General features: G+C 56.0%; 1 protein-coding gene across 1 annotated transcript; it reads right to left on the reverse strand.

Annotated features, from left to right (window-relative positions):
- Positions 1-20148: 20148 nt before the first annotated feature.
- On the reverse strand, positions 20149-27974 carry KRT8 (keratin 8). Its single transcript, XM_036090906.2, has 9 exons — positions 27567-27974; positions 24494-24702; positions 23627-23687; positions 23068-23163; positions 22313-22477; positions 21855-21980; positions 21074-21294; positions 20877-20935; positions 20149-20575 (listed from the first exon to the last, which is right to left on the reverse strand). Exons 1-9 carry the CDS (start codon positions 27906-27908, stop codon positions 20385-20387), a joined length of 1470 nt encoding a protein of 489 aa, XP_035946799.1. The 5' UTR covers positions 27909-27974; the 3' UTR covers positions 20149-20384.
- Positions 27975-27980: the final 6 nt, after the last annotated feature.

Consider the following 27980-nt stretch of genomic DNA (forward strand, 5'->3'; position numbering starts at 1 on the left):
CCATAAGTGTAGATCGGATTATTGTAAACGGTTCAGCGTATTCCCTTGCATGGCTTCTCAGGGCTTTTCACCAAGCCCACTGTCTGATTTCTCTCCCAGAGGACATGTCTGAACACACACACACACGTACACAAACATGCATGCACACACTGTGGACGGGGCAGTCTAATCCAGTCCTGGTCCCAGACATCTTTCCAGGATTTTCCAGGGCACAGACCCATTCCTGGCAGTCCCTTCCAAGCAGGAGCACGAGTCTGGCTTCTCGTGCTCTTGACCCCCCCTACAGGCAGCCAGGGTTCTCGCGACCGGAACAGGGCGTGGGAGCCAGGCGGGAGCCAGCCCCACGGGAATTCCTGAAACAGGAGTGGGGGGTGATCAGGACCTCCCCGAAGTACCTTCCCTAGCACCACTTCCCTGCTGCCTGATGGGGTTATAAGGCGAGAGCCCCCAAACAGGCCCCCAGATGGGAACATAAGCCACCAGTGATTCCTGGGCATTTTTTCTGGATGTTGTGAAGTCCCCGTTGGCCCTGGGCCAAGCTGGGAAAATCCATGTACATGGACTCTCTGAAAGCTAGCTCTTGGGGTCCTAGGGGTGCCCTGGGTAGAGCAGAAGAGAGAGGCTGAGGATCTGGGAGAGAGGACCTACAGGTGGTGGTTAAGAGCGTGAGTCAGACTGCCCGGGTTCAGATTGTGTCTCCACTACTGACTAGCTCTGTGGCCTCAGGGAAGGGACCTAACCTCTCTGTGCCTCCACGTTCACGACTATAATAAGGGAATAATAATTCCTATTTCATAGGGTCGTTGTGTATGTCCAACAAGATATACACGTAGAGCCCAGAACAGCACTTAGCACAGGGGAGTGTGTACCTACTATTAGCTCTTATTATTACTATCTTCTCGGTCCCCACTTGCCGGCCAGGCCTGGCCTACTAAAGGTTGACTTTCCTGGGACTACTCCTGCCCTCACTGTCATCTGAGTGAGTGGGGCAAGAGACAGAGAGAGTAGGGCCATGTGTGTGGGTACATGTGGGGAGTGTATTGTGGGGAGCTTCTAACTGAATGTAGGGGCATGAGGGGGAATGTGCAGAGGTCAGATGACCACGTAGGAGTGTAGATGTGTGTGCAAAGTCAAGTGTAGGGGCCGTGGAAGCGCAGTTCATATATGCATGTGTAAGCTAGTTACGCACGTATAAGGGTGGGCGTGCCGATGCGGAGCTCTGTGAGCGTGGATCGTAGAAGACACGCGTGCACATCAGTGTGTAAGGGGCCGGGGGGGTGGGGGGACAAGGTGTGAGTGTGTACCGGGTTGTATGTTGTGAATGTGTAAGGATATGTGTGTGCAAGAAGGTTGTGTGTGGATGTCCATGCTCCCCAGCCCAACCCCAGCACACGTCTCTCTGGGAGGGGGCTACCAGAGACAAAAATTCCCCAGGCTGAGGTGACAGTGCCCCTGACCTGATGGGAGAACAGTCCGGATGTTTTTCTCTCTTCAAAGCTTTTGAGTTTCCTAGAGAAAAGCTGCTGGCTCAGCAGAGCCCAGCCTTAAACCCGCCCCACTGATCGAAACTCTGGAAGGAAACCAGCGTCAGCTATCCCCACCCGGCACCCCCACCCCTGCCCGGGAATGCTCCTGGCGGGGGGGATGCTCTTGGTGGTGCAGGACCCACACCTTGCCCCCACCTCCCTCTGCTCCGCCCGTACCCTCTCCCTGCTCTCCCTGCTCTCCCTGGCCCCTCTGAGGGTGCCTGGGGCAGCTGCCAGCCAGTAACAGAAAGCTTAAGCCCCTCTCCGTGCTGTGAGAGCACTTTGCTTCCCCGCCCCGGCAGGCCTTACCCAGGGGCAGCCAGCGACTCCCTGCCAGAAGGGAACTGGGGGCTGGAGTGGGGGGGCCAACCCCCTCCCAGGAGGCAGGCACCGCACCCCACCCTGTGTCTCCTAAGAAGGCAAAACCACGATAGAGGACTGGGTGGGGAGGATATCTCAGAAAAAAGGGCCACTTGGATGCAGAGGCTGGATGTCAAGAGGGGTCCTTCCTTTCATTTAGGGGTTCCAGAGAAGACCACTCTTCCAGGAAGTTGTCTCAGTTGTTAATAGCATTATATGTATTAACAATAATCATCACTCAATGCACAAGCACTACATGCCAGGTGCTTTACATATGGCACGTCTAATTAACCCCATTTTATAGATGGGAAAACTGAGGTTCGGTCAGGTTAACTTGTCCTAGATCACACAACCAGTGGTGACAGAGTCAGGATTTGAACCCAGGTCTGTCTGTAAAGTCTGGACCCTTTCTTAGGTCTATGCCTGCATCTTCCTGTCTGTTCTCAGCCAGAATGGGCACCTCTGTTCTTCCTCTTCCAAAGAAAGACAGAAACACGCTCAGACTGGACGGAACAACTAGGGGGAATGGTGGGCTGGGCTGTTGGCAAAGACTTCCAGAGGATGGGAGCATGGAGGAAACTCAAGAAGCCAGGGGGAGAGATTGTCGAGTGGAGGAAAGAAGGGATGGAAAGGGGGACTCTGGCCTCTGTGACACCTAGCTGGGGAGGGCGGGTGCATGGCTGCATGCAGGGTGGCACAGAGTGGGAACAGAGATGGTAAAAATTGGGGCCTGGTACCGAGCCCCCAAAGTACCTGTCTCCCTGCACCATCGTCACTACCCCCAAGGAGGCCTGGGCCATCTGCTTCTTGACCTCTGCTGGGCCAGGGGTCTCAGACCCCAAGGAGCCCGGGCGCTGAGCCACTGAGCACCTTCAAACTCTGGAATGTGCCAGGGCTTCCTTCCTCTAGCTACCTCATTCCCAGCAACAGGGAGGAGCCCCTGAACCCCTGGACTTGTGGGGAAGAGAAACTCAGTGGGGCTCCAGAGGGGCAGGCCGGGTGGAGGGGTTGCCTGGCAAAGATTCGGGAGAGAGGAGATCCACAGGGGCCAAAGAGGAAGTGGGAGGAGGAGGGACAGCAAGGCAGGGTGAATAGGGGAGAGCGTGGGGGGAGGAATGGGGATTAGGGGTGCCAAAGGAGCCTGGCACAGGTTCCTCGCTGAGGCGGGGTGAGGTGTGCGGGGAGGGAGGTCGGGCACACCTCACCTGGCCTCACCCCAGCCGCCTCCCAGCTTCCCCAGGGAGAAAGCGTGTGGGAAACCCAGGGAGGCAGAGCATCAGGTCCCCTCGGCCCTCTCTCTGGGACTCTACTCCAGGAAAGCGACCTGTGCCACCTCAAGCTCCCCAGGCCTCATGAAGCCCTTTTGCAAGAGGGAAGTAGAGAAACTGTATCAAAATCCCCTTTGACAGTTCCTTAGAAAGCCTGGCCCCACCAGGGTAAGGGGCTAGTGCTGCCACAAGGGTGCCTGAAGTCAGACCACCGATGATGGGGAAAGGTCAGGGTCAAGGAGCAGAGGGACAGGGTCTGGGCTACCTGGATCGGGCAGGGAGGGGCCGCCGCACAGAGGCAGGGGAATGCTCAGATGACTTCTTCAGAGTCCTCTCCCAGGCTTGACTCCCAGGAGTCTTTGCGCAGCAAACTGCAGGCCAGAGCCCCCCTTCTCAGGGACCTCCCAGGAGGACCCAGCTCTCCAGAGGGTGGGGGTGGGGTCCCGTCACATTCTTTTCAAGCCGGTCTGGTAGCTGGTGATTTGTGAGGAAAAAGGGAGAGACTAGGAAACAATATTCCAACCCCACAGGGACCATGTGTAAATGAGGATGATGGTCCCTGCCAGTGGGTAATGTGACAATTAAGTGCAGTATCTGAAGCACTTAGCACCTGCGTGCCTGGCACAGGGAGTTCTTGGAGGTGCAAACAGCAAAGATGGGATCCTAACACCCACAGATGGGTCGAAAGCAAGCCAGCAACTTCTCTCCACACCCCTGAGATACAAAAGAGGGGCCTGGGCCCAAACACCCTCTGGTTCAGGCCGGGCCGTGCTAGCCAGGCTCATTTGCATTTCATTTGCATGTATTTTGTCTAGCCATCGACACTTGTCACTCCAGTAGCTTCAGAGCCTCTGGGCCCCATATTGCTCTGGTCCTTCCTCTGGCCCCTTCTAGACTCCTGAGGCCTGGAGGACCCTAGAGGGACAAGAGAGCCCTGTCGGTGGCAGGGGGCTGAGATAGGACCCCGCTTCTCCAGAGGGCCCGTTCGCTGACCTCCGACAGGAAGCCTGGCTTAGGGCGCCCCCTGCAGGGCGTTCCCAGAATAGAGGGGGAGGAAGACAGCGAGTGTCCGCTCCTCCCCTCCCGGCTCCACGCCGGGCGCAGCCGCCCAGCCTCTCTGCCTCCCCCGCGCCCTACTGCTCCGCGGCCCCGTGGAGTCTGAGGGTCGTCCCCCTACCAGACCCTCATAGAATCTGGAAACTCACATCCAGCCCCCAATTAGCCAAGACCAAGGGCTCCACGGGGGTTGTAGCAAGCACCAAGGCAGAAGGATCTGGGAGTTGTGGCCGCTGTCGGCAACACCGGTCCCCTCCAGATACCACTGGATTTGCACCGGTGCCCAACTCGGCACCACACCCCCATCCCGCAGCCTGGCCACGAAAGGGATCGTGGTTTTACTGTTGGAAGAATTTAGGGAACATAGAGACTTGTGAAGAAGTGGGGAGAACCTCACACAGCCTGCAGGAAAGGCAGACCCGCCAAGGTCTCTCCGGCAGAGGTCTCAGCCCACGGGGGATGAAGTCACCGGGGAGGGGCCACAGCTGGGTGGACTGAGGTCGACTCCCCCCCTCCCTCCCCCGCAGTGGGGGTGTTTCGGGGCCTCTGGGAGATCCCTTCCCGCCCAGGTCAGTTCTGCCGGTTCAGTTCAGCTGGGAGTGGAACCTCGGAGAAATGCAGTGACTGCAACATTTGACTCTCAAAAAAAAATGTCAAAAATGCTCTGAGCCTCAGTTTGCTTGTTGACATCTACATCTACTCACAACCCAGGCTTTCGCCGCTGGGCTCCCTCTGCCCACCACCCCTGCCTTGGCTGGGCGTGTGAATGGGGGCAGAAGAGAGGGCAGGGCAGAAGGGTGTGTGTGTGAACAAGTGAAGTCATTCTCTCTGGGTGGCTCCTTTTAATTAGCACCCTGAAAAACTCCCAGCCAGCAAAACAGGGTCTTGCCAACTGAGAGCCCCACCCTTCTGGTTCATCCAGGCCCTGGGGGCAGAAGGCAGGAAATCTGAGCGCAGGAAAGGAAGGGGTCTGTTGAACACCTGGGTGTTTGAGAGGCTTTCTCAGTCCTCTGAGGACCCATTGGCAGAGCAGGGCCACCCTCAAGGGCCAGCTGGCCTCTGAGAACCTTGGCTTGGCCTTTCCTGGAGCAGGAGAGTGGAGGTTGGCAAGATGTTCGTGGAGCTGTCATCTCTTTGCCCCCAGCTCCCCCAGGGAGACCAAACCCTGAAAATGGCCAGTGTCCCCGCCCTGAAGGTTACACTGTAGGGAATTACACCCAGGTCCAGGCCTGGGCAAGACATTCAGGCCTTTCTTTGGCCATTTTAGTCATGCCAAACATTTGAAGCAAAGGGTTACCTGGTCGCTCATAGCCGACCCCCCAAATCCAGCACGTTTACTCCTTGAAGTGGATAAAACAAGCCTCATCCATCTTCCCTCCCCCAGCCCCATGGTCTGGAGACCACTGCCCTGGACGTGTCCATGTCCCTCCTCTCCCTCAAAACCCTCCTCCGGGTAACTGCTTGATAAACCTCCCAGAGGCTGTGAGAGCCCTCTAGTCTGGTGTGCGTGCTCAAGCCCGGTCTGCGGCCTGCCTCTGCTCCCTGGATCGGACGCCCTCCTCCGCCAGCAGCCTGGAGCTCCAGAGCACAGGGCCTGAGTCCCCTTGTTGCTCTAGTCTCCAGCCCCAGCTCCTAGGACCGGGGGGCCATGGGAGGGTGTCAGACCTGCTCCCTGTGAAAATGGACACGAGGGGCAGGGGAGATGGGAGCACTGAGAAATGTGACTCTCTTCCGGACGAGGAGGAAAGAGCCCAGAGTCCGATCCCACTGCTGCTTCTTACAGAATCACTGTGCCAACTCAGACATGGGACCCTCCATCTCTGGTTCTGACTTTATGTAACTTTGGGGGTTCCTTCCAGCTCCGACAGCCTATGGTACTGGAATTATCCAGTACCCCAATGTGTGAATGAGGACAGAGGGCAATGGCAAAGCACTAAGTGGAAAACCAGGCTGGTGTGACCATGGCTCCACAGAAAAGGACTCGCACTCCCAAGCTGGGGGCAGGAATTCCTTCTAGCTTTTCCTGAGACTAAAGACCTATCTTTCCAATGTCCCCGTCCCTGGGGAGGGTTTAGGGTCAGGCAAGAGCTGGGGATGGGGAGCACAAGGCAAAGTAGAGGATGGCTCAGTTGTGCCCGTGAGTAAGTTCTAGAAAGCTGCTGCACACCCCTCGGCCTATAGTTGGCAACACTACACGGGACGTGTACAGTTGAAGAAGGTAGATCTCGTGGTAAGAGTGCTTACCACCAGAAAAATAAAATAAAAAGTAGAGAGAAGCTATCTGAATCCTGTCCAGAGCCCAGGGGGATCTGAGCCCAGAGGGGCATCCCCAGCTGCAGGTGGTCCCCCACTGGCTGCTTCCAGGGCCCAGCAACCAAATCCACACAACTACTACCTTCCAGAATCCACCAGGCCAGAGAAGTGGCGGGGACAGTGCCAGCCCTGGGGACCCCCAAGCCCTCCCCAGGAAGCCAGGCCATTGTGCCCGACCACCAACCACACAGAGCCCAAATCCTTGGGGGCCCCACCCTGGGACTCTGGCTGTTCGGAAAAGTGGGGTTTTGATTTCAGAGGACAGTGGAGAAAGGATGGGGTGTCTGCTCTAGGGGGACAGAGAGGGGCGTGTTGGAAGACTGAAAGCGTCCCATCCCTGGGGCTGAGTGGGAGCTGGAGCAGAGCGGGCACCGCCCGACGCGGAGGCCTCCGCCCCCCACCCAGCTGGGCCGGCTGTTCCCATCACACCCAGAGCAGTAAAACTTGCTTTTATGGTTGTTGTGGGGGTTGCTGTTTTCCTTGGGGGTGCTGTTTGTGTCTGTGTATCTATGTGCAAACACACCTGGTCCTCGTATGTGTACGGCTGTCTGAGGTTTGGTGTGTCTGTGTGCCTTGGTGTGTCCCCGAGTGTGTTTGTGTGGATATATCCACGTGGGTCTGGGTGATCATCACAGCTGCCATCGATGGAATTATTACAACGTGCCAGGCACTTTCCAGCTGTTATCGCCTTTAATTCTCCCAACAACCCTTAAGGAAGTTATTCTAGCTATCTCTATTTTACAGATAGGGAAACAGAGAGATACGATAACCAGCCCAGAATCAGATAACTAGTAAGGGATGGAGCTGGGATGCTTGCCTCTCACACTGAAAATGTGTGTGTGTGTGTGTGTGTGTTCTCATATATATGTGAAAATCTGGGTATAACATCTGCATGCCTGTCTGTGTGTGTCCCTGAGTCTGCACGGTCTCGTACCTCCCTGTTCAGGTGAGTCCGCCCGTCTGCATGGGTGTCAGTGTCAAGACCCAGGCCCCGGCCAGGCCAGGCTCAGTAGCTGGGGCCACCAGAGCCTTAGGAACAATGAGCCTCCCGAGAACAGTGCCTGTGGTTTCTGAATACGGAGGTGTGCCTGACCGAGGACCAGGAACTTGGCCATAGAGACTGTCACAGGGCATTCGGTGCGCAGCAGCACAGGCCCTTAGCCTGGGAAATGAGGGCAGTCTGCCCCCTTCCCAGAGAGGCTGAGTGCCCTGCACAGACAACCTGGGAAGGACTCAGAAGACAGCAAGAAGGGGGCAGTGCCCACTGTCACCTGCGGGGCCACCCCTGCCCCTAACCAGCCAATGGGACAGCAAGGGGACCCCTGGCAGAGGAGCTGACTCTGGCTGGGAGCTCTCTCCCCTGAGAGCCCGGTGCTTCCTCTCCAACAGCCTCTGTCCGGAAGCACTGACCGCGGGATCTGGCTGGGTGCCCGGTCAGGGGTCCGTTCAGCTGCAAAGGGCCCTGGGAACTGGGAAGCCGGCGACCCGCGGCGGGGGCGGGACCAGAGCGACAGGCCCGGTGGCAGCCGCCGATTGGATGGGCCCCAGCGCTCCCACGGTGGCCCGCGGGCCCAGGGCGGCTCCGGCTGGGCCCCTCTCGGTGACTCACCCTCCCCCTACCACCACCCCTGGAGCTGGATGAATGCCCAGTCGCTTACAGCCAAGACCCGCCCGCTAAGCTGGAACAGCCTGACTCAGCAGGGAGAGTTGGGCGGGCTGGGGGGGGGGATGGGGAGGGAGTAGGAGGGGCGCGGGCGGGTGGCAGGGGGCTCTCTAGGGGGCACGGTCTGGTGTCCGTTTTTCTGGGGGATCCAAGTGTCTGTCCTTGGGGTGGTGGGGACACCTCTGAAATGGGAAGCTGTGCCTATCCTTCTGGAAGTGTCTCTGTGTCTCCCTCTCCTGGATCTTTGCGGGTCCAGCTGATGCACTCTGGTCATCTTTTGGAGTCTGTATGTTGGTCCATTTGGGGTGTCATTCCGTGACCACCATTTCAAGATCATTTCTGCACTGCCCCTGCCATGCCCTCCAAACACATCCTGGACGCCACCTCCACACCTCTGGGTCAGAGGCCCAGACCACTGCGTCAGGGGTTACATTTGGAGAGTTCTCAGGCTCAGGCTCTGCCCATCTCCACACCGCAGGGCCCCTGAAGGTCAGAGACCAGCTGCTGCCCTGCACATCAGACTCAAGGCACCGCTCCAGCCCCTGGGCCCTACATGCAAGATCTCACAATGATTTTAAAGCCATCCCTTAAACAGAAAAGGACCCATGTCCAAAGACCACTGGGTGCCAAGCCCTACGCTAGGAGCTTTATGTTCACCTCCTCCATTGCTTCTCCTAGCAACTCCAAAAATCAGCAGAGGAGAAACGGAGGCATAGAGGGTCACACATGTATAGTTTGTCAGACTCTGAATTTGACCCCAGGTCTGTCTGGCTTCAAAACATATGCTCTTGCCCCTGGCCAGGGCTGCTCCCCCAACCGCCTAGCTGGTGGCAGCCTCCCCTTGGCCCGTTGGTACCAGAGCAAACTTGGGGAAAACCACTGACCCCACAGAAAGGCCCAGTTCTCAACTTCACCCAGGATTTCCTGTCCCAGGGGAGGATCCTCGATGGCTGTGGGAAGGAGTGGGGTGGGGACCAGGGAGGGGAACAGAAAGAAGCTGAGTGTCAGGACATGTGGGCTTTGGAGGAGGTAACAGAATGTATGTGCCAGGTCCCCAGCAGGGAGACGGCTGAAGAGGAAGACCGTCAGCTGGATCCACATACTTCATGGGACCCACACGCATGCACAGGGCCAGCAGAACCCCACGCACACTCATGCACATACGTCATGCTTCGCGGGGATCGTGGCACCTAGACCCACAGGTGTATGCATCACGGCATACCTGCATATTTCACATGCCGCACACATGCTATTCAGGGGAATTGCTACAAACAAGTATATAAAGAATCAGCGGCGTGGTTACACACACTGGTGAATAGTTTGCAGGTCATCGCGCACACACATTGTTCCAAACCCTCACCAAGGGGGCGATGGGGGAGCGTGAAGGGCATGTGGATCTGGTGTGGAAACAAATTGGTTCCAGGGCCTGGCCAAACCCCAACCCAGGAAGCCCTGAGCCCTCCACTCCCCACACCCCCTCCCACCCCCGGACAGGCCACTGCCAACCTCGGCCCCCTCTGCCCTCGGCGCCTAGAACCGGAACGAATCACATACACACACAGACACACGGGCGCACACACACAGGCCTCGGAGAAAGCTCGCACCGACCCACACAGATGTCTTCCACAAACATGACACACACACAAGCTACGTAGGCCTTGGCCGCAAGGGCCCACACACGCCCAAGCGAGACCCTCACACAAACATGCCCGGGGGCCGGTCACACACACCACCCCCATCACGGAAGGAATCCCCCAGAAGAGACCACTGCCCCCCCCCACCTTCTGTCTTGGCAAAACAAGGCCCGGCTTGCCCCATTAGCCCTATGCTCTCCCTGGCCCGAGACAGACCCTGCCCGGCCTGCCCCGGCCTGCTCGGGTGGGGCCCCGCCCGCTGCCAGCTCAGCACAGGGCAGGGTCCCTGCGCTCCCGGCGGCCGCTCCTGCTGGGCCTGCCACCTCGCCCATTTCTGCAGGCAGTAGGCGGGGCGCCTGATGCCCCGAGCTGGGGGCGAAGAGGAGGGACAAGATCCTAGGGGGAAGGCACAGCCGCCTGGTCCTTTCTCCTTCTTCAGACTGACCCCTCCTCACCAATCCTGGATCCCCCCAGTAACCGGTAACCTCCTGATTGCAGTGAGCAAACACCCCCAGAGCTACAAGTCTGTCACACTGTCCCCTAACCCACGGACGTCTGTCCAGCACACACACAACCAGCACTCTTTCTCACGGCCCCACGCACGCAGCCTTGCACGCACGACCACTCGGTCATCTACCCCCCCAGCACGTCACACCCCGTGCCCCCGCACTGCCAGTCACACGGAGCCCCATGACAGACGCACGGTGTCATGCGGCCTTCATGACATCTACACAGCCGAAGGAAACCGTGCCCCGCACGTGGCCGGTCACTCAGACTTGCCCAGCCTCCCTGGGGGCTGGTAATTGTCCCACTCAGCCATGCCAGGGGTGCCCTGAGAGTGCTGGTTCTCGGGGTGCAGGTCTCTGCACACACACACACAGCCCTGGTGTCCCCAATTCCAAGACATCAGGGTGGGCTTCATTTTCTCCCTGCTCTGTTCCTATTCTGCAGCTATGATCAGCCCGGCCAGGGGGCTGGGAGATGTCCCCCCAGAAGCCACGCCCTCGCACAGCACCCCCCCCCCCCCAGACATGAGGAAGAAAAGCAAAATTGGCCAGTGGCTGATTTGCACACAGGACCATAGGCAGCTTCTGGCAGCTGAGGTGGACAGGGAAGAGTAGGCCGTGGGCCTGCTGCCCAAGGAGGGGGCCCTGCGCGGGCCTGGCAGGTGGGGTGCTAGAGGAGGAGCGACAACGACAAAATGGTGGCAGAGGCACCAGGGAGAGGGCCGGGGTCCAAAAAGCAGTAAAGCTCCTCGGGCCACACTGGGGAGGCCCAGACCCTGCAGGGGCGATAGGCGGAGGTCTGAAGGCCCCAGACTCGCTCCTCTCCTGCCCCTCTCCTCCTCCCTCTCTGGACTTGAGAGTCCAGCAACGGGCACTTAAAAAGCTCCCACTGGGAGCTTCCGGGGCTGACCCTGCTCCTTCTTGATCAGGGCGCTGGTACCTTGCCGTGTTCAGTTTGTGGAAGCTCATCAAGCTGTAGACTTAGGACTTGAGTACCTCTGCACATATGGTACACTTCAATGAAAATACTGTTTGAAAATAAATCCCCCGCTGTGTACAGAGCGCTGTCTTTCCGGGTTGACCCGGTCTGTCATGCCCGTCGCCTCCTGTGCCCATACAACTGCCCCCATGACTCAGTCCTTATCGCGGCTGCCTGGGGTCCTCTGTACGAGTGCGCACCACAGACGTGCGGGCTCACACGCGCACACGCACGCATGCACACACACACACACCCCTGCCCCCCCTCCCCGTTTTCCTCTGTGCCGGCGAGGCTGCACCCTGCAGGGCGAGGGATGTGGGCAGGCCTCCCTTCCACCTAAAGAACAGATACTTCCCACCACTTGCTCTGTGCCAGGCCCGGGGATACACGATGCATTCCAGGCAGACCCGGCCCTCACCAATGTCACCGTCTGTTGGGGAAGCTGTGACCCAGGGGAAAGGGCCCTGCAGTAGAGTACAGGGCAGTGGGGGAGCCCAGCTTCGGAGGGGCCGGGGACGACTGACCGGTGGGCCAGATAGGAGACACACACTGCGGGCAGGGGGAGAGCATACACTAAGACCGGGAGGTGCCAGGGGGCTTCCTCCGGGAACCTGCAAGGAGCTCAGCGGTGGAGCGAGGGGGATGCAGGGGGAATGGGCGGGCGGTGGCTGTAGAGGTGGTCTTCAGCCAGGTCCAGCAGGACCTTGAGTGCCAAGCTCAGGGGCTTGGTTTTCCCCAGGGAAGGGGTTTAGCCAGGGTGTGACATGATCAGAATCAACCCGGAGTGCTGTGGAAAGAGGAGCATTGATGGGGAACATGGACACCCAAGTTCTCGCCCTGGCGCTGCCGAGACACTCAGTGACTTCCCTCTAGAGCCTCCAAAACAACAGGGTACCGGGCCAGCTATGTTCTCATGAGGCAGGTGTCCCTTCTTCCAGAGCCAAGAACCCCCATCTGACACCCGCTGTGCACAATCTCCCAGGTCCTGTTGGAGCTTCCCCAGCCAGCCCTTCCTCTGCATAGTCCTCCCACCCTCACCTCCCTCTGCCTTGCTGGTGGAGCCGGGAGCCTGCCACCTGCTGGAAAGATGGGAGCCAGTAGGCCGGCACCTGGCAGTGTGGCGCCCTCTAGGGGAGCCCCTGCCATCTCTCCCCAGGAACTCACACTTCCAGCGCACTGTAGCAGGCGACACACCCCTGCAGGAATAGGGCTGCCCCTCCCGGGTGCCCGCAGCCCCCAGCTCCCCACCACCACAGCATTGGCCCCTGGGTCGTCGGGTGTGTAAGGCACAGGTGGATGGGGACTAAAATCCACCCCAAGCTCCACTCACCAAGCCATACCCACGGCTGTATCCCCCAGGAGGATGGGAGCGCCCTCTGATTTGCAGGAAAGCAGCCTGTGGGCGTGTGGTGGCCTGCAACCCAGGGGCCTCCCAGGTCTGGCTCCCGGAACGGGGAGGGTGCAGCAGTCCTGCCCGCTCTGCTCAAAGAGCACGTGGAGCTGCTTCTTCCCTGCTCCTCTGCTGCCCCCCAGTGGACATCTGAAGTACTCCTAGTCGCTCAAATCCAACCTTCCCTCAGGCTATGGCCCGGTCCTAGCGCCCAATCCTGCAGCGTCCACGCAGGCTGAGCCGCAGGCTTCAGGGAAAGATGAAAATCTAAGGCTTTCTGTGTCCCTTGGGTCCCCACCACTGCACTGGCCCCTGACACCAATACTGGACTCTCGAAGTCTGGCAAAGGGGGACAGATGCTGGTGTTGGAGGTTTTAGGTCCCCTTTTATCATCTTCCCTCAGTCCCCTTTGCTGTGGGAACCAATTCAAACTTTGTCTCCCTGACCTCAGTCTCCCTACTTTGAACCAGAGCCCAAAGATATGTTTTCCCTGCCTTGTGTGGTCTTAGCCAGGAGAGTGTTTTTTCTAAACATTTGAATTAGCTGTCAACACTTAAAAATTAGATTTCATGTAAAAATTCAGATTTCCAATTTCTGTTGCAAAGTTGAAAGTTCTGGAAACTCTGGATGAAAGTTCGAGAACTTGCTTGTCTACAGCAGGCGGGGGCTGAGTAAAGAGGCTGCCCTGGGCTGGGCCCCAACATGTGACAGGCACAGAGGATGCAAAAGGAGGCCCACAGCTCCCCTCCCCTTCTGACCCAGCTCCATCCCCTACTTCATCCCACATTTGGACGGGCCACCATGAATACCAGGACAACTCTTCCAAGGGCCGTCTGTACCAACCCAACAGGAATATAGGGTGCACTACAAATGCAAGCCACATATATAGTTTTTAGTTTTCTGGTATCCACATTCATAAAGTAAAAAGAAATAGAATTAATTTGAATAGTAAATTTATTTAACGCAATATATGCAAAATATTATTTCGACATGTAATCAGTATTTAAGACTATTCGTATTTTATATTCATCTTTCTCCTACTGTCTTGAAGATTTGATGTGGGTTTTATAGTCACAGCACATCTCAATTCAGACTAGCCACATTCAGAGTTCTCAACCACACGTGGCTAGCGGCTGCCCAATTGGACAGGGCAGCTCTAGAGGCTCCCCACCTCCAAATCAGCCATCCCTCAGCCAGGATGAGGTACAAAGGAGGCAGGACCCAGGGAAGAAGCCCCAGCAGTTCCCAGAAGTGAGCTTAGGGCCTACTGGACAGGATGGGGAGACACAGGCTCTGTGGGTGGACCTGCTCCTCAGCAGAGGTGCAGGGGCACGGCAAGAGGGTAACAGAGCAGGGGTGCCTCCGGCCCAGGTGTTCTAAGTGGTTCTAGTTTGCTGTTGTGCTCACCACGCCCTTTTACCGTCCCTACAATGAGGCTGAGTGTCAGATGCCATATCTATACGTGCGCCATCTTCTAATAAAGATGAAAGAGAGAAAATGCGAACAGATGAGACAGAGAAAAGGAAAGTAAACCTTCCCCATGCATATCTTTCAGTCTGCAGTGGGAGGATGGAAGGCCAGCATGTTTCAAAAAGACAGCGGGAAAGCGTAATTCTTTGTGAAGGCCAAGAATATTCCAGCATGTTTTATGTGCCAACGGCGGGTGACTATCCACAATTTCTCACCCCACACCAACTTCTCTGTTTTACCTTAGCTGCCTGGCCCCTGTGGGCATTTGAATTTTAAGCTCCTAAACCAAAAAAAAACCTCCAGGTTGCTCACATTCTCACCATTCCAATAAGCCCCACAGGTAGACTGGTACCCTGAAGGAGAGAGAGTGTCCGGGGAACCATCCAGAAGCCGGCTACGGTGGGGAAGGTGATCGGCTGGGCACTCCCCACAATGCCCAGGAGGGGGCACCCAAAGCCCGGGTGAAGTGACCCATGGGCCCAAGGAGTCTGAAGCTATGCTGCCCCCCCCTCTCCCCCACCCAGTGGCGTGCCTCCCAGCCTGGCCCACTCCTCAGTTCTCTCCTCTGATCCCACAAGTTTCCCCTAGCTTCAAACGGTCTGGGCAGGTCAAATAATCTGGGAACAGCTTCAGGCTTACGGTCTCTTTTTCCAGTCCACACTGCCACCAAAAGCCAGGCAACCCTGAGGAAATGACTTCCCCTCCCGGGGCCTCAGACCTTGTCCCTCACGAGGGGAGAATGAGAAGAGAACCTTCTTCAGAGAGAACATGTGAGAAGCAGGCGAGGTGGGGTAAGCACTTTGACACCTGCAGGAGAGGAAGAAAATGCCGCGGGGGGGTGGAGGGGGGTGGCATGGCTAGAGCGGGCAGGTGCCTGAGGACCCCTCTGCCTTAACATCAGGGCCATGCTGCTTCCCGAGGCCCCCCAGTCTGATGGGGAATGCATGCACTGGGGTGAGCCACAGACACAGAAGGGAAGACGGACAGAGAATTCATCCTGAAAGGGCTCCTGAGGGAAAGGGCAATCCTCACCATCTAGGGTTCACAGAACTCCTTCATATACATTACTGTGTCCCAGCCTCAACTGCCCTGGGACAGGGTGGATCGTCCCCACGTCCCTGGCAGCACACTAAAGTTCAGCGAGGGGCGGCAGCATGCCCACAGTCCCAGACCCTGTGCATGGCAGAGCTGGTCTTCCGATGTTCACCCAGCACGCACCCCAGCTTAGCCACACGTCCCTGTCGAGAGACTCCAGGTTCCTCTTAAAGCATCACCTCCGCCACTTCCCATCCCTACTCCCCACCAGGAAAATTCTCCAAGGACACCACTGCTTCCGAGATCAAGTACAATGTTCTTGGCTCAGCATGCCGGGCTTCCAGGACTCATCAAAATATCCAGAAGATAAAATGGCAGGGCGAGAAGATATCTTGGTGCCCACAAAGTCCGACACCTTGGTTCAAGAAGAGGGGACTGAGGCCCAAGAAGGGAGAGATTTTCCAAACATCCCAGAGCAAGTCAAGGGCAAGACGGGGCTGGAAGCCACTTTGCTTACGCCAGCCGGGACTCTCTCTGCTCATCTTCTGGGCTCATCTGGAAGCTATGCGCCTGAGACTATATGAAGATTGGCTTCAGCTAAGAGTAATAGCAAAACCCAGAATAACAGTGGCTCAGTGCAGATGGAATTTTATTTCTCTCCCAATTTCCAGACATGGAAATAATCTGGCCAAGGCTAGTATGGCATCCCATGGTGCACAGACCAGGTCTCATCTCCACTTTGCTCTGCCAAGGATGGCTTTCATTCCCCAGGTCTCCTAATGGTCCAAGATAGTGGCTGAACTACAACCATTCCGTATGCATTCACACCAGCAGAAAGGAGGGGTGGAAGAAGCGCTCACACTCTCTCCATTTTAGGATACTTCCCAGAAGTCTCACCCTCCACTTCCTCTTCTAGCCCTTTGTCACATGGCCACAGTTAACTGCAAGGACAGCAGAAGTATGCAGTCTTTATTCCAAGTAGCCATGTGCCCAACTAAAAGTGGAGTTCTAATTACTGGGGAAAGTGGAGGAGAATAAGATTTGGGGGACCACCAACAGTCAATGCTGTCCTAAGTCATCACTGAGTCCATCATGCCCAGCGACTCCTCACCTTGCCAGATGCCAAACATCCAGTCCTCTTTCACCCTGTGCCTGACCGTGTCTGCCTCATCCCAGGTGACCAGTGAATGCCTGCTGAATGACTGAGCAAGTGAAGTTGACTTTTCTGGGTCATGCATGGTTTTCCCAGGCAAGCTGAAAGTAGTTTGAGGCCCAGGACCCTGGCTTAGGTGTCTGTGGATTCACTCCTGCCATCCTCGTCCCCATCCTCTGGGCACCAGCCACACACTGCTAGGCACATTTATGCCAAGCTTGGCCCCGAGTCTGCCTTCCCCCCGCTTTCCCAGGCACTTATAGATGGCCTGATTGCTGCTGTGAGGCCAAGGCCACTTTGCAGGGAGATGCTTTAAAAGACCAATACAGGAGTGCCTGGGTGGCTCAGTTGGTTAAGCATCTGACTCTTGGTTTTGGCTCAGCTCATGATCTCAGGGTCTGAGATCGAGCCCTGCATCGGGCTCTGCGCTCAGCGGAGAGTCTGCTTCTCTCTCTCCCTTTCCCTCTGCCCCTCCCACTCATAGTCTCTCTCTCTCTCTCAAATAAATATTTTTTTAAATAAAATAAAATAATAAATAAAAGACCAATACATCAAGAGAAAGAGAGAGAGAGAAAGAAAAGAAGAAAGAAAGAAAGAAAGAAAGAAAGAATGAAAGAAAGAAAAGAAAAAGAGAAAAGAAAGAAAGAGGAAGGAAGGAAGGAAGAAAGAAAGAGAAAGAAAGAAAGAAAGAGAAAAAGAGGGAGGGAGGGAGGGAGGGAGGAAGGAAGGAAGGAAGGAAGGAAGGAAGAAAGAAAGGAAGAAAGAAAGAAAGAAAGAAAGAAAGAAAGAAAGAAAGAAAGAAAGAAAGAAAGAAAGAAAGAAAGAAAGGAAGGAAGGAAGGAAGGAAGGAAGAAAGAAAGAAAGAAAGGAAGAAAGAAAGGGCCCACCTGGCCTGCAGTGTCTAGGAGGCTTTCCTGCGGAAGCCGCATTGCGGGCACTGTGAAGAACAATAGGAAACTCCTCAGTGTGCATAGAAAAGCACCGTGTTCCAAGAAGACAGAACGGCCTGTGCAGAAGGCCCGAGCAGAAGACAATGTGATGAAAACCAAGCCCTGAAAAGCCTGCACCCCCGAATCAAAGAGAACACAAGGGAGAGGGTGGCCAGGAGGCCTGAGGAGCAGGAAGAGGCCGAGCAGGCCCCAACTGTGGGGCCTTCTCCTCCGTGTCGACATGAGGGGCTGCTAAGCAGGAGAGTAACCAAACCTGATTTGTACTTTTAAAGGTGCACTCTAGCCAGGGGCACGCCGGAATCTTCTGTGAGGCAGGAAATGTTCTACATCGTAGGTGGGAAGGGAAGCAGAAATCTGTGAAGCACTTTCTGCCTTTTACTGCACTCATGTTATACCCCAGCAAGAAAGGAACAAAGGCTTTGTTCTTTGATTGGCCAGGCTGGCTCCACCACTCCTGTGGGCCCTGAGAAGAGGTAGTGTGACTGGCAGGCCCACCAGAACCACAGGCTGCAGCTGGGAAGGACAGTCCCTGAAAAGAAGGGGGAGGCCGTGGGAGCGGCCAGGTTTGGGGAGAGTCCTGTCACCAGAAGGGGGAAGGATGCTGGATACACAGAGCTGCTAACACCCACCAGGATAGGCGAAGCTTCAACAAGCTTAAAATTGTTCAGCCGTGTATGCTGTACAGATGATAAAAATCTAGTATTGTCCAAAAGCCCTGGCCCAAGCAGTGGACGCCACTTCCATCACTTACAGGGTAACCTTGTGCAAAGTCTACATGCGTAAAATGGGGACTTTATTACCCGCCCCACAGGATCACTGGAGGGTTGGAAGGTGATGCAGCACAGATCTGCCATTAAGTAGGTATTTGAGAAGGGTCAGCTTCCATCCTTCCTCAGTGTCGTCTAAATGAGAATTGGATGGCCAGCTCTTGTATTTGGTGTCCCCTGAATGCTGAGTGTCATTGATCACATAGCAGGAACACAGCAACGTGGAAAGGAAGGAGGGGGAGGGAGCGAATTCTCCCCAGACTTTTCCTGCCTTTCCCTGAGCAAACACCTGGGGTGTGGAAACACCAGGAGCCTATTGGTGGGGCCCTTGGCTGCCCCCAGCATTCGTGGGGCAGGGCCTGATAAGACAGGTGGCTGGCTTCAAGAAGGATTGGGTGGGGCACAATTTAAAATATTGACTTGGGGCCTCACGGGGCAAGAGGTCCCTCTCACTGGGTGGCATGCCTGCTCCGGGCTCTAACACCACCCTGCCGCCTCCCGGGACCCCGGTGAGAGTCAGCCACGCATGAGCCAAAGGCTGGTTAGGCTGTAAGTTGTGATAAAAATGAATTTCTTACTTCAAGCTGTTGCCAGTTAATGAAAGATAACGGTGTTCTAAATAATGGTACTTACTCCTTTATAGGGACAGAGTCCAGAACTCTGGGCCTAGCCCTGGGAGGGGCTGGGAAAGTAGAAGGCCTGGGATCAGTCCAGAAGCAGCTCCATCGAGGTAGGTAGCCAGGGAGATAACCAGAGAATCCCGAGGCTGGGAAGCCAAGGATCTGGGGACAGGAGCCCTGAGACCCTACAGCAGGACCAGAACTTGAGAGCTTCCTGCCCTACCCTGTCCCCACAACTGTACTCTGCATGGTTTTTATTCTCCCTTGGTGCTTTGGAAAGTCAGAACTAAGTAAGGGCTTGTCCACACTTAGTCCAGTGCTAAGAGGTCCGCATGTCTGCCTGGAACCCCAGGTGGTGGTAGTGGTGAAGCCGCAGGCCAGGGATGCCCCGCCCCACCCGGGCGTGTCCTAAACCTCTGGCCCTGCCCTAGACCCCAGAGGCTGCAGTTCCAGCAAAGATGGGCAAACCCCTTTACACACTTAACAGAACATAAACACACCCATATCGACACAGCACACCCCCCACATGCAAACACAGAATGCACACACCCTTCACACACCCGGCTGCATATATAATATAAACCCTGCGTGTAGGGGCTCCTGGTTGGCGCAGTCGGCTAAGCGTCCGACTCTTGGTTTCAGCTCAGGTCATGATCTCAGGGTCGTGAGATCAAGCCCTGCGTGGGGCTCCACACTCAGCGTGGAGTCTGCTGGAAATTCTTTCTCCCTCTCCCTCTGCCCCTCCCACTCGAGCTCACTCTCTCTCTAATAAATAAATAAGTCTTTAAAATATATATAAACACTGCGTGGAAAAGGGTGAAAAAGGAATGGCAAGGACCAGTGTCGGATGGGAGCAACCGTCAGTGGAGCCAGGAGGAGCCCCCTTACCGATGCCGAGTCCTATACTATGTTGGCTTCTAGAAACTGTGGGTGTGACATGTCCAATTGCTACAAATGCACTCTGGGCTTCTGAAGGGAGAGGAAACCCGGGACTCCTTGGTCCCCAGCTGCAAAGGAATGAAGACGGTAAAAAGACATCTGTGGCCACCAAGGAACTGCCACGTGCCTGGCCAAGGAGGAGGAGAGGCTTGGGAACTGCAGAGTATAGATGCCCGAGCTTCCTCTTTCCTGCTGGGCCAATTACTTGGCCCTCCGGGCAAGCAGTCCTGCGAGGTCTACGGAGAGGAAACTGCACTCTCTCCTGATAATAGCATCTGAAACCCGCTTGCCTGCCTCAAAGGGTTTGTCGCACAGATAAAATGAAATGGGGTACTGAAGAGGACATTAACGATTTCAGCAAAGAAGTCTCTGTGGGAACAGCCTGGAGAAGGCCAGACTTTCATCCCCAGTGCCTCCCCACTTCCTAGGGCCCCCCCCACCAGCTTCTGAGTCCCAGGAGAGGCCTCCTGACCCCCTCTCCCCCACCCCACGGACAAAGGCTACACAAAGCCAGTGGGATTGGCAGTCGGCTGAGGCTTTATTTGGGAAAAGACACTTGAATCGGCTTTTAGTTGGCGGCATGGACAAGAGGGGGTACCCGGGGCAGAAGACTCCCCCCAAGGGTAGGCTGAGGACTGGGGCTGAGTCTTAGGTGGCTCTCCCGTTCCCGACGCTGCCCGGCACAGCTCCTTTCCCCCCAAAGGCTCTATGGCAGCCACAAGAGTAGGGAGGCTGGGAAGGACCACCATGGTTGTTCACTTGGATAGGACATCAGACGACTCGGACACCAGCTTCCCGTCACGGGTCTCGATCTTCTTCACGACCACAGCCTTGGAAGAGCTGCTGCGGTTGAAGGAACCAGCAGGGCCAAAGCTGGACTGGAAGGAGCTCAGGCCATAGTTGAGGCCGGGGCTTGTGAGGCCTCCATAGGGCGAGCTCAGGCCACCTGGTCAGAGACAAAAGCAGCCATATAAGCGCAGGCCAGACCCACATCAGGCTCTACGTCCCCTGTTCCCTGCCACCCCCTACATGGTCCCCGGGGCTGGGCAAACGCCCTGGCTCATTATTTTAGGATGGCTGGGGAAAACCAGGAGCAGGGCAGGACAGAGCTTTGAATTAGTTATGTGACCTTGGACAAGACCTCTAACTGGGCCCCAGCTTCCTCACCTGTACAAGAGGGAAATTTATAGGAGCTGTATAAAAAGGCCCCGCCCTCCTGCCCTACACCCCAAGGCTGGGACACTCACCTGAGTAGCCACTCGTGGTCTTGGTATGGATACTCATGTTCTGCATCCCAGACTCCAGCCTGTACCCAGAGGATACATGGGACATCAGAACCAACTCTGGGCCCTTGTCCCAGGACAACAGGACTCAATTCCCACCCCTGCCCACCCCAAGTCCCCGGGCCGGGGCACCGGGGCCAGTCAGAGACCCCAACACCCACCGGCTCTCCTCGCCCTCCAGCAGCTTGCGGTAGGTGGCGATCTCGATGTCCAGGGCCAGCTTGACGTTCATGAGCTCCTGGTACTCGCGCAGCTGCCGGGCCATGTCCTGCTTGGCTCGCTGCAGGGCGGCCTCCAGCTCAGCCACCTTGGCATTGGCGTCCTTAATGGCCAGCTCCCCGCGCTGCTCAGCATCAGCAATAGCCGCCTCCAGGGCAGCCCTCTGTGGGGGCAGGGGGACAGGTCAGCAGGTAGAGCAGTCTGGTTGCTTCCTCCCCCTGCACCCACCTTCCCTTTCCCCTCTACTGGGGACCAGAGCCTCTCCCTGACCTAGACTAACCAACTCCACCTAGCTCCAAGAAAATGCTACCAATGGGCTTCAGGAAGCAGAATAGGGAAATCTAAGCAGCTCCCAGGCACCTCCTTGCATAAACTTCTCACCTGGGACACCACGAGGCATCATCCCAGCCTAACTAACTGGACCACATCTCCGCTTTCCAGACTGCCTTAAAGCGGTAGAACCTGACCTTACCCTGATATATAAGGCAGATAAAATAAAGCAGGCTTGAGGGAACCCATCCTGGAGCCTAACCCCCCTCTGGCCCCTCATCATGGCCCCAGGGACCTCCTCAGCACCCTTCAGACCCCCCAGAGCAGTCTGAGAAGCTCAAAGTCTGGTCTAGAATTCCTTTCCTGACCCCCAGCTCCCTCACTCCTTGCTGCCTTGTCTGCTCTCACCTTGACATGTCCAAGGATCCTCTCCACCCCCAGCCCAGCTCATACCTGGTTTTTGAGGCCCTCAATCTCAGCCTGGAGTCGGCTGATGCTCCGGTTCATCTCAGAAATCTCCGTCTTCGTGCGACGGAGGTCATCCCCGTGCTTCCCAGCCAGTGTCTGCAGCTCCTCGTACTGTGGGTGTGAGGCAAGAGCAAGGCGAGTGCCCAGCTCGTCTCACCTCACCCCTTCCCCACACACATATACACACACACACCACGGCCAGCCTTCTTCCAGACCTCCAGGCACATGGACATCCCTGTCTCCCCAGCACCCACTCAGCAGGCCCAGCTCACAGCAGGCAGGCTAGTTTGAAATCCTGGTCCCTCCTCAAGTATGAGGGCACAGAACCGGCCAGAGGGGAGGGCCAGCCTAGTGACCCTGCTCCTCTTGGGAAGCCAAGGATCTGGCGACAGGAGCCCTGAGACTCTACAGCAGGGCCAGAACTTGAGAGCTTCCTGCCCTACCTTGATCTGGTACATGGTCTCGGCCTCAGCCCGGCTACGGTTGGCGATGTCCTCGTACTGGGCCTTGACCTCAGTGATGATGCTGTCCAGGTCCAGGGAGCGGCTGTTGTCCATGGACAGCACCACGGACGTGTCCGAGATCTGGGACTGCAGCTCACGGATCTCCTGGGGAGGGGGGACGGCCCGGGGGGGGTGGGCGGTGAGTCCCTGTCCTTGCACACAAGGACCCCCCTTTGGCAGAACGGACTTCCTTAGGGACAGGACAGGGAGGCCAGCAACCGAGGAGAGAAGCAGGTGGGAGCTACGGCTGGGAAGATGGGTCAAAGGCTTGAAACCTGGAGGGATGTATGGATGAAAGGAGGCAAGGACAAAAGGCCACCTGGCTCCAGGTGAGTGACCCGAGGGGCAGAGCCCTTCCCCACTCAGCTGCCAACAGTGAGCCCCTAAGAGCTTGCTACAAGAAACAAAGGCTCTGGGGACAAAGCAGGTTCAAGTTGCAGCTGGGCAGCCCCTCTGTGTATGACAACCTTGGACAAGCTATTTCATTCCCAAGCCTGTTTTCTTCTCTGTGAAATGGGGTAATAAACCCTCCCTCACCCTCACGCAGGGGGACAAAACATATAGAATAGCCATGTTGGGTTATATGGATAATTGTAATTATTCAGTGGTGAGACCCTGTCTGCTGACGTGCTGGGGGCTGGGAGGAGCCTCTGATGGGGCGGGGGCCCCTCAGTCTTCAGCCCCCAAGAACATACCTCTTCATACAGCTGCCTTAAGAAGCTGATCTCGTCGGTCAGCCCTTCCAGGCGGGACTCCAGCTCTACCTTGTTCATGTAAGCTTCGTCCACATCCTGGGTGGTAGGGAAGGGGAGTGAGTCTGAGCTGAGTGCCCACACATGACCGCAACCGGGGCACCCAATGGCCCAGACATAGAACCTTCTAACCAAATGACTTTCCCTGATTCTCTGGCCTGATCCTCCAGCCTCTGCCCCACCACACCTGTATCCCCAGCCCAAACACCTTTACCTCCGTTTCCCGCAGCCCTCCCCCTCCTCCCCCTCCAAGAAGCCTTCCATGGCCACACCTCCAATTCTGCTCCATTTTCTTAACCATATCCCAATATCAATGTGCAAAGTTCTGTCCAAACGCACCGAACTACCCCTCTGTCCTTGTCTGTCTTTCTATGCTGTATACCTGGGAGGTAGCCAAATATCCCATTACTTGGACACATTTAGGGACAGAACCCAGAAAGCCTTATTCCAAGTCTCTAAGCCCCGCCTCCTGTTATCTGGTCGAGGAGGGGTCGTCCCTCACCTTCTTGATGAGGACAAATTCATTCTCCATGTCTGCACGCTCTTTGATCTCCTCCTCATATCTGGTGAGGAAGACTTAGAATCAGAGGATGAAGGCAAAGGTGAGGTTGTCCTGAGTATTTGGGGAGGGAAGAATATCTAGGAAATTCAGTTCATGAAGATGCAGGATATGAGGACAGGTCTGGTCCTTCTGCCTCAACCAGCCATTCTCTCCCCACCCTTACCCCAGGTTATCATCAGCCAGTGGGGAAGCCAAGAGTAGGAAATCCCTCTCGCAATCCATGAATACACATTGGATCAGGCACGTGAAGAGGGTTAGCAGCAGGGACTGACATGAGACCTCAGACAGAACTTTCTGGGGTGTACTGGAGATCAAGGGTAAGGAATAAATAGGGCCAGGGCTGTAAGTATACAACAGAGGCCTTTCCCACCTTAGGTTTACTATGTACATATTAACATAAAATTTGTTGTCCAGGGCGCCTGGGTGGCTCAGTCGGTTAAGCGACTGCCTTCGGCTCAGGTCATGATCCTGGAGTCCCAGGATCGAGTCCCACATCGGGCTCTGACCCTCCTCCCTCTCATGCTCTCTGTCTCTCATTCTCTCTCTCTCAAATAAATAAATAAAATCTTTAAAAAAAAAAAAAAATTTTGTTGTCCAAATCCAGACAGTTCTGAGATTGAAAGGGGGTGGGTGCTATTAACAATCATGGACAACGGGCATAAAGCTGGACTGTCCTGGAAAACCTGGTCCTCTGGTCACCCTAATTATACAGGACTGCACTGCCCGACAGGCAGGGGGCCACGTGGTCTTAGGCAGGACTGGAGGACTTCAGTCAGGTAGGGGGCAGCGGGAAGGAGGGCAGCTCACTTATTCTTGAAGTCCTCCACCAGCCCCTGCATGTTGCCAAGCTCCACTTCCAGCTTCAGCTTCTCCTGGCCCAGGGTGTCCAGCTGCCGCCGGAGGTTGCTGATGTAGCTCTCGAACATGTTGTCTATGTTGCTCCGAGCGGTTTTCTGCTGCTGTAGGAGGCTCCATTTGGTCTCCAGAATTTTGTTCTGCTGCTCCAGGTGCCTCACCTGCATGAGGGAAGAGGGAGCAAAAAGGTCCACATCGGGCCCACGGGGCAGGGGAGGAGTCTAGGGGGTAAGCAAGCACTGTCTTCTCCCCTAAGCCACTTCCAGTGGTGTCTCCAGAACCCAGAGAGCTGTTTAGCTGCTCTGGGAGGCTCCCCAGTGGCCTGAAAGAGACAGCATGGTGAGTGGAGTAGGGAGCCATGTCCCCCAAGTGCTGGGGGTAGGGGGGAAGGGGGACAACAAGCAAGCGCATGGGTGGAAGGGAAGGGCTAAGAGAGTTATGTTGAAATGGTATTTGCAGAACAAATAGGTCTTATTTACTTAAACTGTATATTACACATCAGTAAGAATAGCCAAGTTTCCATTAACACTTTATAGAAGATTGAAAAAGAAATGTAATTGCTCATATCAAATATTATCGTCATCATCATTATTATATGGAGTGGCTTCGAGGCACTCCTACAGATTACAGAGAAACTTCAGCCCTTTGGCCCGAAGAGCACTCGCCAGAAGACCTAGGTTTTAGCCAAAGGCTGCTACAGATCCTTTGCCCCACGACACTGAGTTGCTTCCCCGCTCTGAGCCTGGGTCTCCTCAACCCTGCGGTGGCCTGGAGGAGCCCAGGCAGGCCCTTTCAGGAGCTTATCTCTGTGCAGATGTCCCTTTCAGCCAGAGAAGAGGCAAAAGACTAGGCAGATCTGGGTGCAAACTGCACACCCCCCTCCCCATTGCACTCCCTCTGAGATTCTCCAGCAGGTACAGGGCTCCCCGACCCCCACCCCACCCTTGAGTCATAGTCGTCTCTCTCCGCCCCAAACACAAAGGTCCCGGGGTTCCTTGGGCTCAAGGAATCCAGATTTTAGGATGAAACTAAGGCATGTTAGAAATGATTGATTGAGGGGCGCCTGGGTGGCTCAGTCGTTAAGCGTCTGCCTTCGGCTCAGGTCATGATCCCAGGGTCCTGGGATTGAGCCCCGCATCGGGCTCCCTGCTCCGCGGGAGGCCTGCTTCTCCCTTTCCCACTCCCCCTGCTTGTGTTCCCTCTCTCACTATCTCTCTCTCTGTCAAATAAATAAAATCTTTAAAAAAAAAAAAAAAGAAATGATTGATTGATTGATTGATTGATTGTATTTTTTAAGTAATCTCTACAGCCAACATGGGGCTTGAACTCACAACTCTGAGATCAAGAGTTGCATGCTCCACCAACTGAGCCAGCCAGGTGCCCCAGAAAGGAAATTTTTAAAAGAAAGAATAATAGACGGGTTCCAAGAGCAGGAATGCATTGTCTTTAATCAAACCAAAGTCGTCACTTTTTTTAAATTGAGGGGACTTAAAAGAGAAGGCGGTCTGAAGGGTGCAGTCTTGATCCAACAAATTCTTCTCTATAAATCCTTTTCTTCCCCAGGTCATTCTGCCCGCAAATTATAAAAAGTAAATGATTTTAACATTTAGCCTTAATGGACTGCTTAATATGGGCCAAGCACTGCTAAGCTCTGTACATACATTATATGCTTGAATAGGTAAAACCTCTTTGATTTAGGGATTATCATGCCCATTTTATAGATGAAATCAGATTTGGCAAGGTAGCCCCATCAAAGGAAAGGGCAGGGCACAGTGAAGCAGAAATTCCGACTCAGAACCTGTGCGTAACCACTCACTGTGAGGACCCCAGGGCTAACAAAACGCTATCAAGGAGTAAAGTCAAGGGTGCCTTTTGCCCAGGAGCCAGCAAGCCCTCCTTGGGGGGGGGGGGGGGGGGCCGGGCAATTCCCTGGGGGGACTCCAATTCCTAAGGGCGCTACTCTGCCCCAGGATTTGCCTCCTTCCCTTCCCACAATGCCTCCAGGAGCCAGTCAGCAGGGAGGGGCCCAATCTTCTGGAGCGCTGCCCCCAACCCCCACCCCGGAGGCAGCAACCACCGAGGCTGCAAAACCCGGCTCGGTGCCTGCCCTCGGAAAAGTGGAACCAGGCTGGGGCGGAGCCGGGGTCGGGAAGAGCGAAAGGGGACAAAGGCCGAGGGGGGAGAGGGGCTTTGGCGGACAGACGCCTTATTTGAGGCCATAAACTCTGGGATTGAACAGGACAAGAAACCTGGGCGGGGTGTCCAACGCCCGCAGACTTTGAATCCTGGATGGGCTTTCCTGAAGCCAGCCCCTGGCGCCCCCCTCACCCCGACCCCACCCCCCAGAAGCTAAGAGCTGCCCAGGTAGGGGAGCGCCTCCCCCAAGACCGAGGGCCTCAGCCCCTCACCCCAAGATGGGGGGCGAGTGTCGGCCCCGCCCGGCCCCGCCCACGCCGGGTTCCCAGGGCAGGGGCCAGGTGATGACTCATCTCGGTGCCCCCACACTCAGGGCCTGGAATGCCGAAGGCCTCAATCAATATTTGCCCTCTGAGTCAAATCACCCGCTTCCTTATTCCACAATCCTATCAAACCCTATTTAAATTTAAAAAAAAAAAAAAAGCGGAGGGGCACCTTTGGGGAGCCCTTGGGGCAGGGCCAGGGAGAAGGGTTAACCTGGTTAAAGGGGCCTCCCCGTCCCACCCCACAGCTGAACAGCTAGGACTCTTCCAGGCTGAAAGCTTCACAGAGCCGTCAGAACTCGGGTAGGGGTGTGATGCGTGAGGGAGGAAGCCTCAAGGTTTAGAGTGAGAAGCCGCCCGGACCCTCTCCCCCTGGCTGCGCCGGCCCAAACCAAAGTGCATGGGAGGACTGAGTCATAGTTGGAAGGGAGAGTGCTGCCAGGGTGGGAGGCGCCAGCAGGTCGCCGGTGGGGAGCTGGAGATGTGCCCCCAGACAGGGCGACCAAGACACAGGTCGGGACCCCCAGCCCCAGGCACTGCCCGCCATGAGGGCGGGGTGGCCTCACCTTGTCGATGAAGGAGGCAAATTTGTTGTTGAGGGTCTTGATCTGCTCCTTCTCTTGGGTGCGCACAGCTTGGATGTTGGGGTCCACCTCCAGCTTAAGGGGGCTCAGCAGGCTCTGGTTCACTGAGACAGCCGTGATGCCCCCCACGCCGCCGCCGTAGCCCCCGACCACACTCATGCTGCTGCTCGGGACACCCCGGAAGCTGCTGCTGCTGCTGCCCACCCGGGAGAAGGCAGACGAGCTGATGCGGGAGCCAGGCCCACTCGTGTAGGAGCGGCTGCTGAAGGCCCGGGGGCCGGAGGTGGACATCTTGTAGGACTTCTGGGTCACCCTGATGGACATGGTGGAGGCTGGAGTGGAGGCGAGTAGGCTGAACCTGACAGAGGTTCCAGAAGGAGCCGAGAAGCTGCTTCT

Source organism: Halichoerus grypus, chromosome 6, assembly GCF_964656455.1.
Source record: "Halichoerus grypus chromosome 6, mHalGry1.hap1.1, whole genome shotgun sequence".
In the NCBI taxonomy this organism is placed as follows: Eukaryota; Metazoa; Chordata; class Mammalia; order Carnivora; family Phocidae; genus Halichoerus; species Halichoerus grypus.

What these genes read in the sequence shown, in the direction of transcription:
- KRT8 (XM_036090906.2), bottom strand. Translation starts at nt 27,908, where the DNA reads ATGTCCATCAGGGTGACCCAGAAGTCCTACAAGATGTCCACCTCCGGC. An exon ending in AGACCATGTACCAGATCAAG is followed by an intron (nt 21,981 to 22,312) that starts GTAGGGCAGGAA and finishes TCACACCCACAG; the next exon opens with TACGAGGAGCTGCAGACACT. An exon ending in GACCACGAGTGGCTACTCAG is followed by an intron (nt 20,576 to 20,876) that starts GTGAGTGTCCCA and finishes GTCTCTGACCAG; the next exon opens with GTGGCCTGAGCTCGCCCTAT.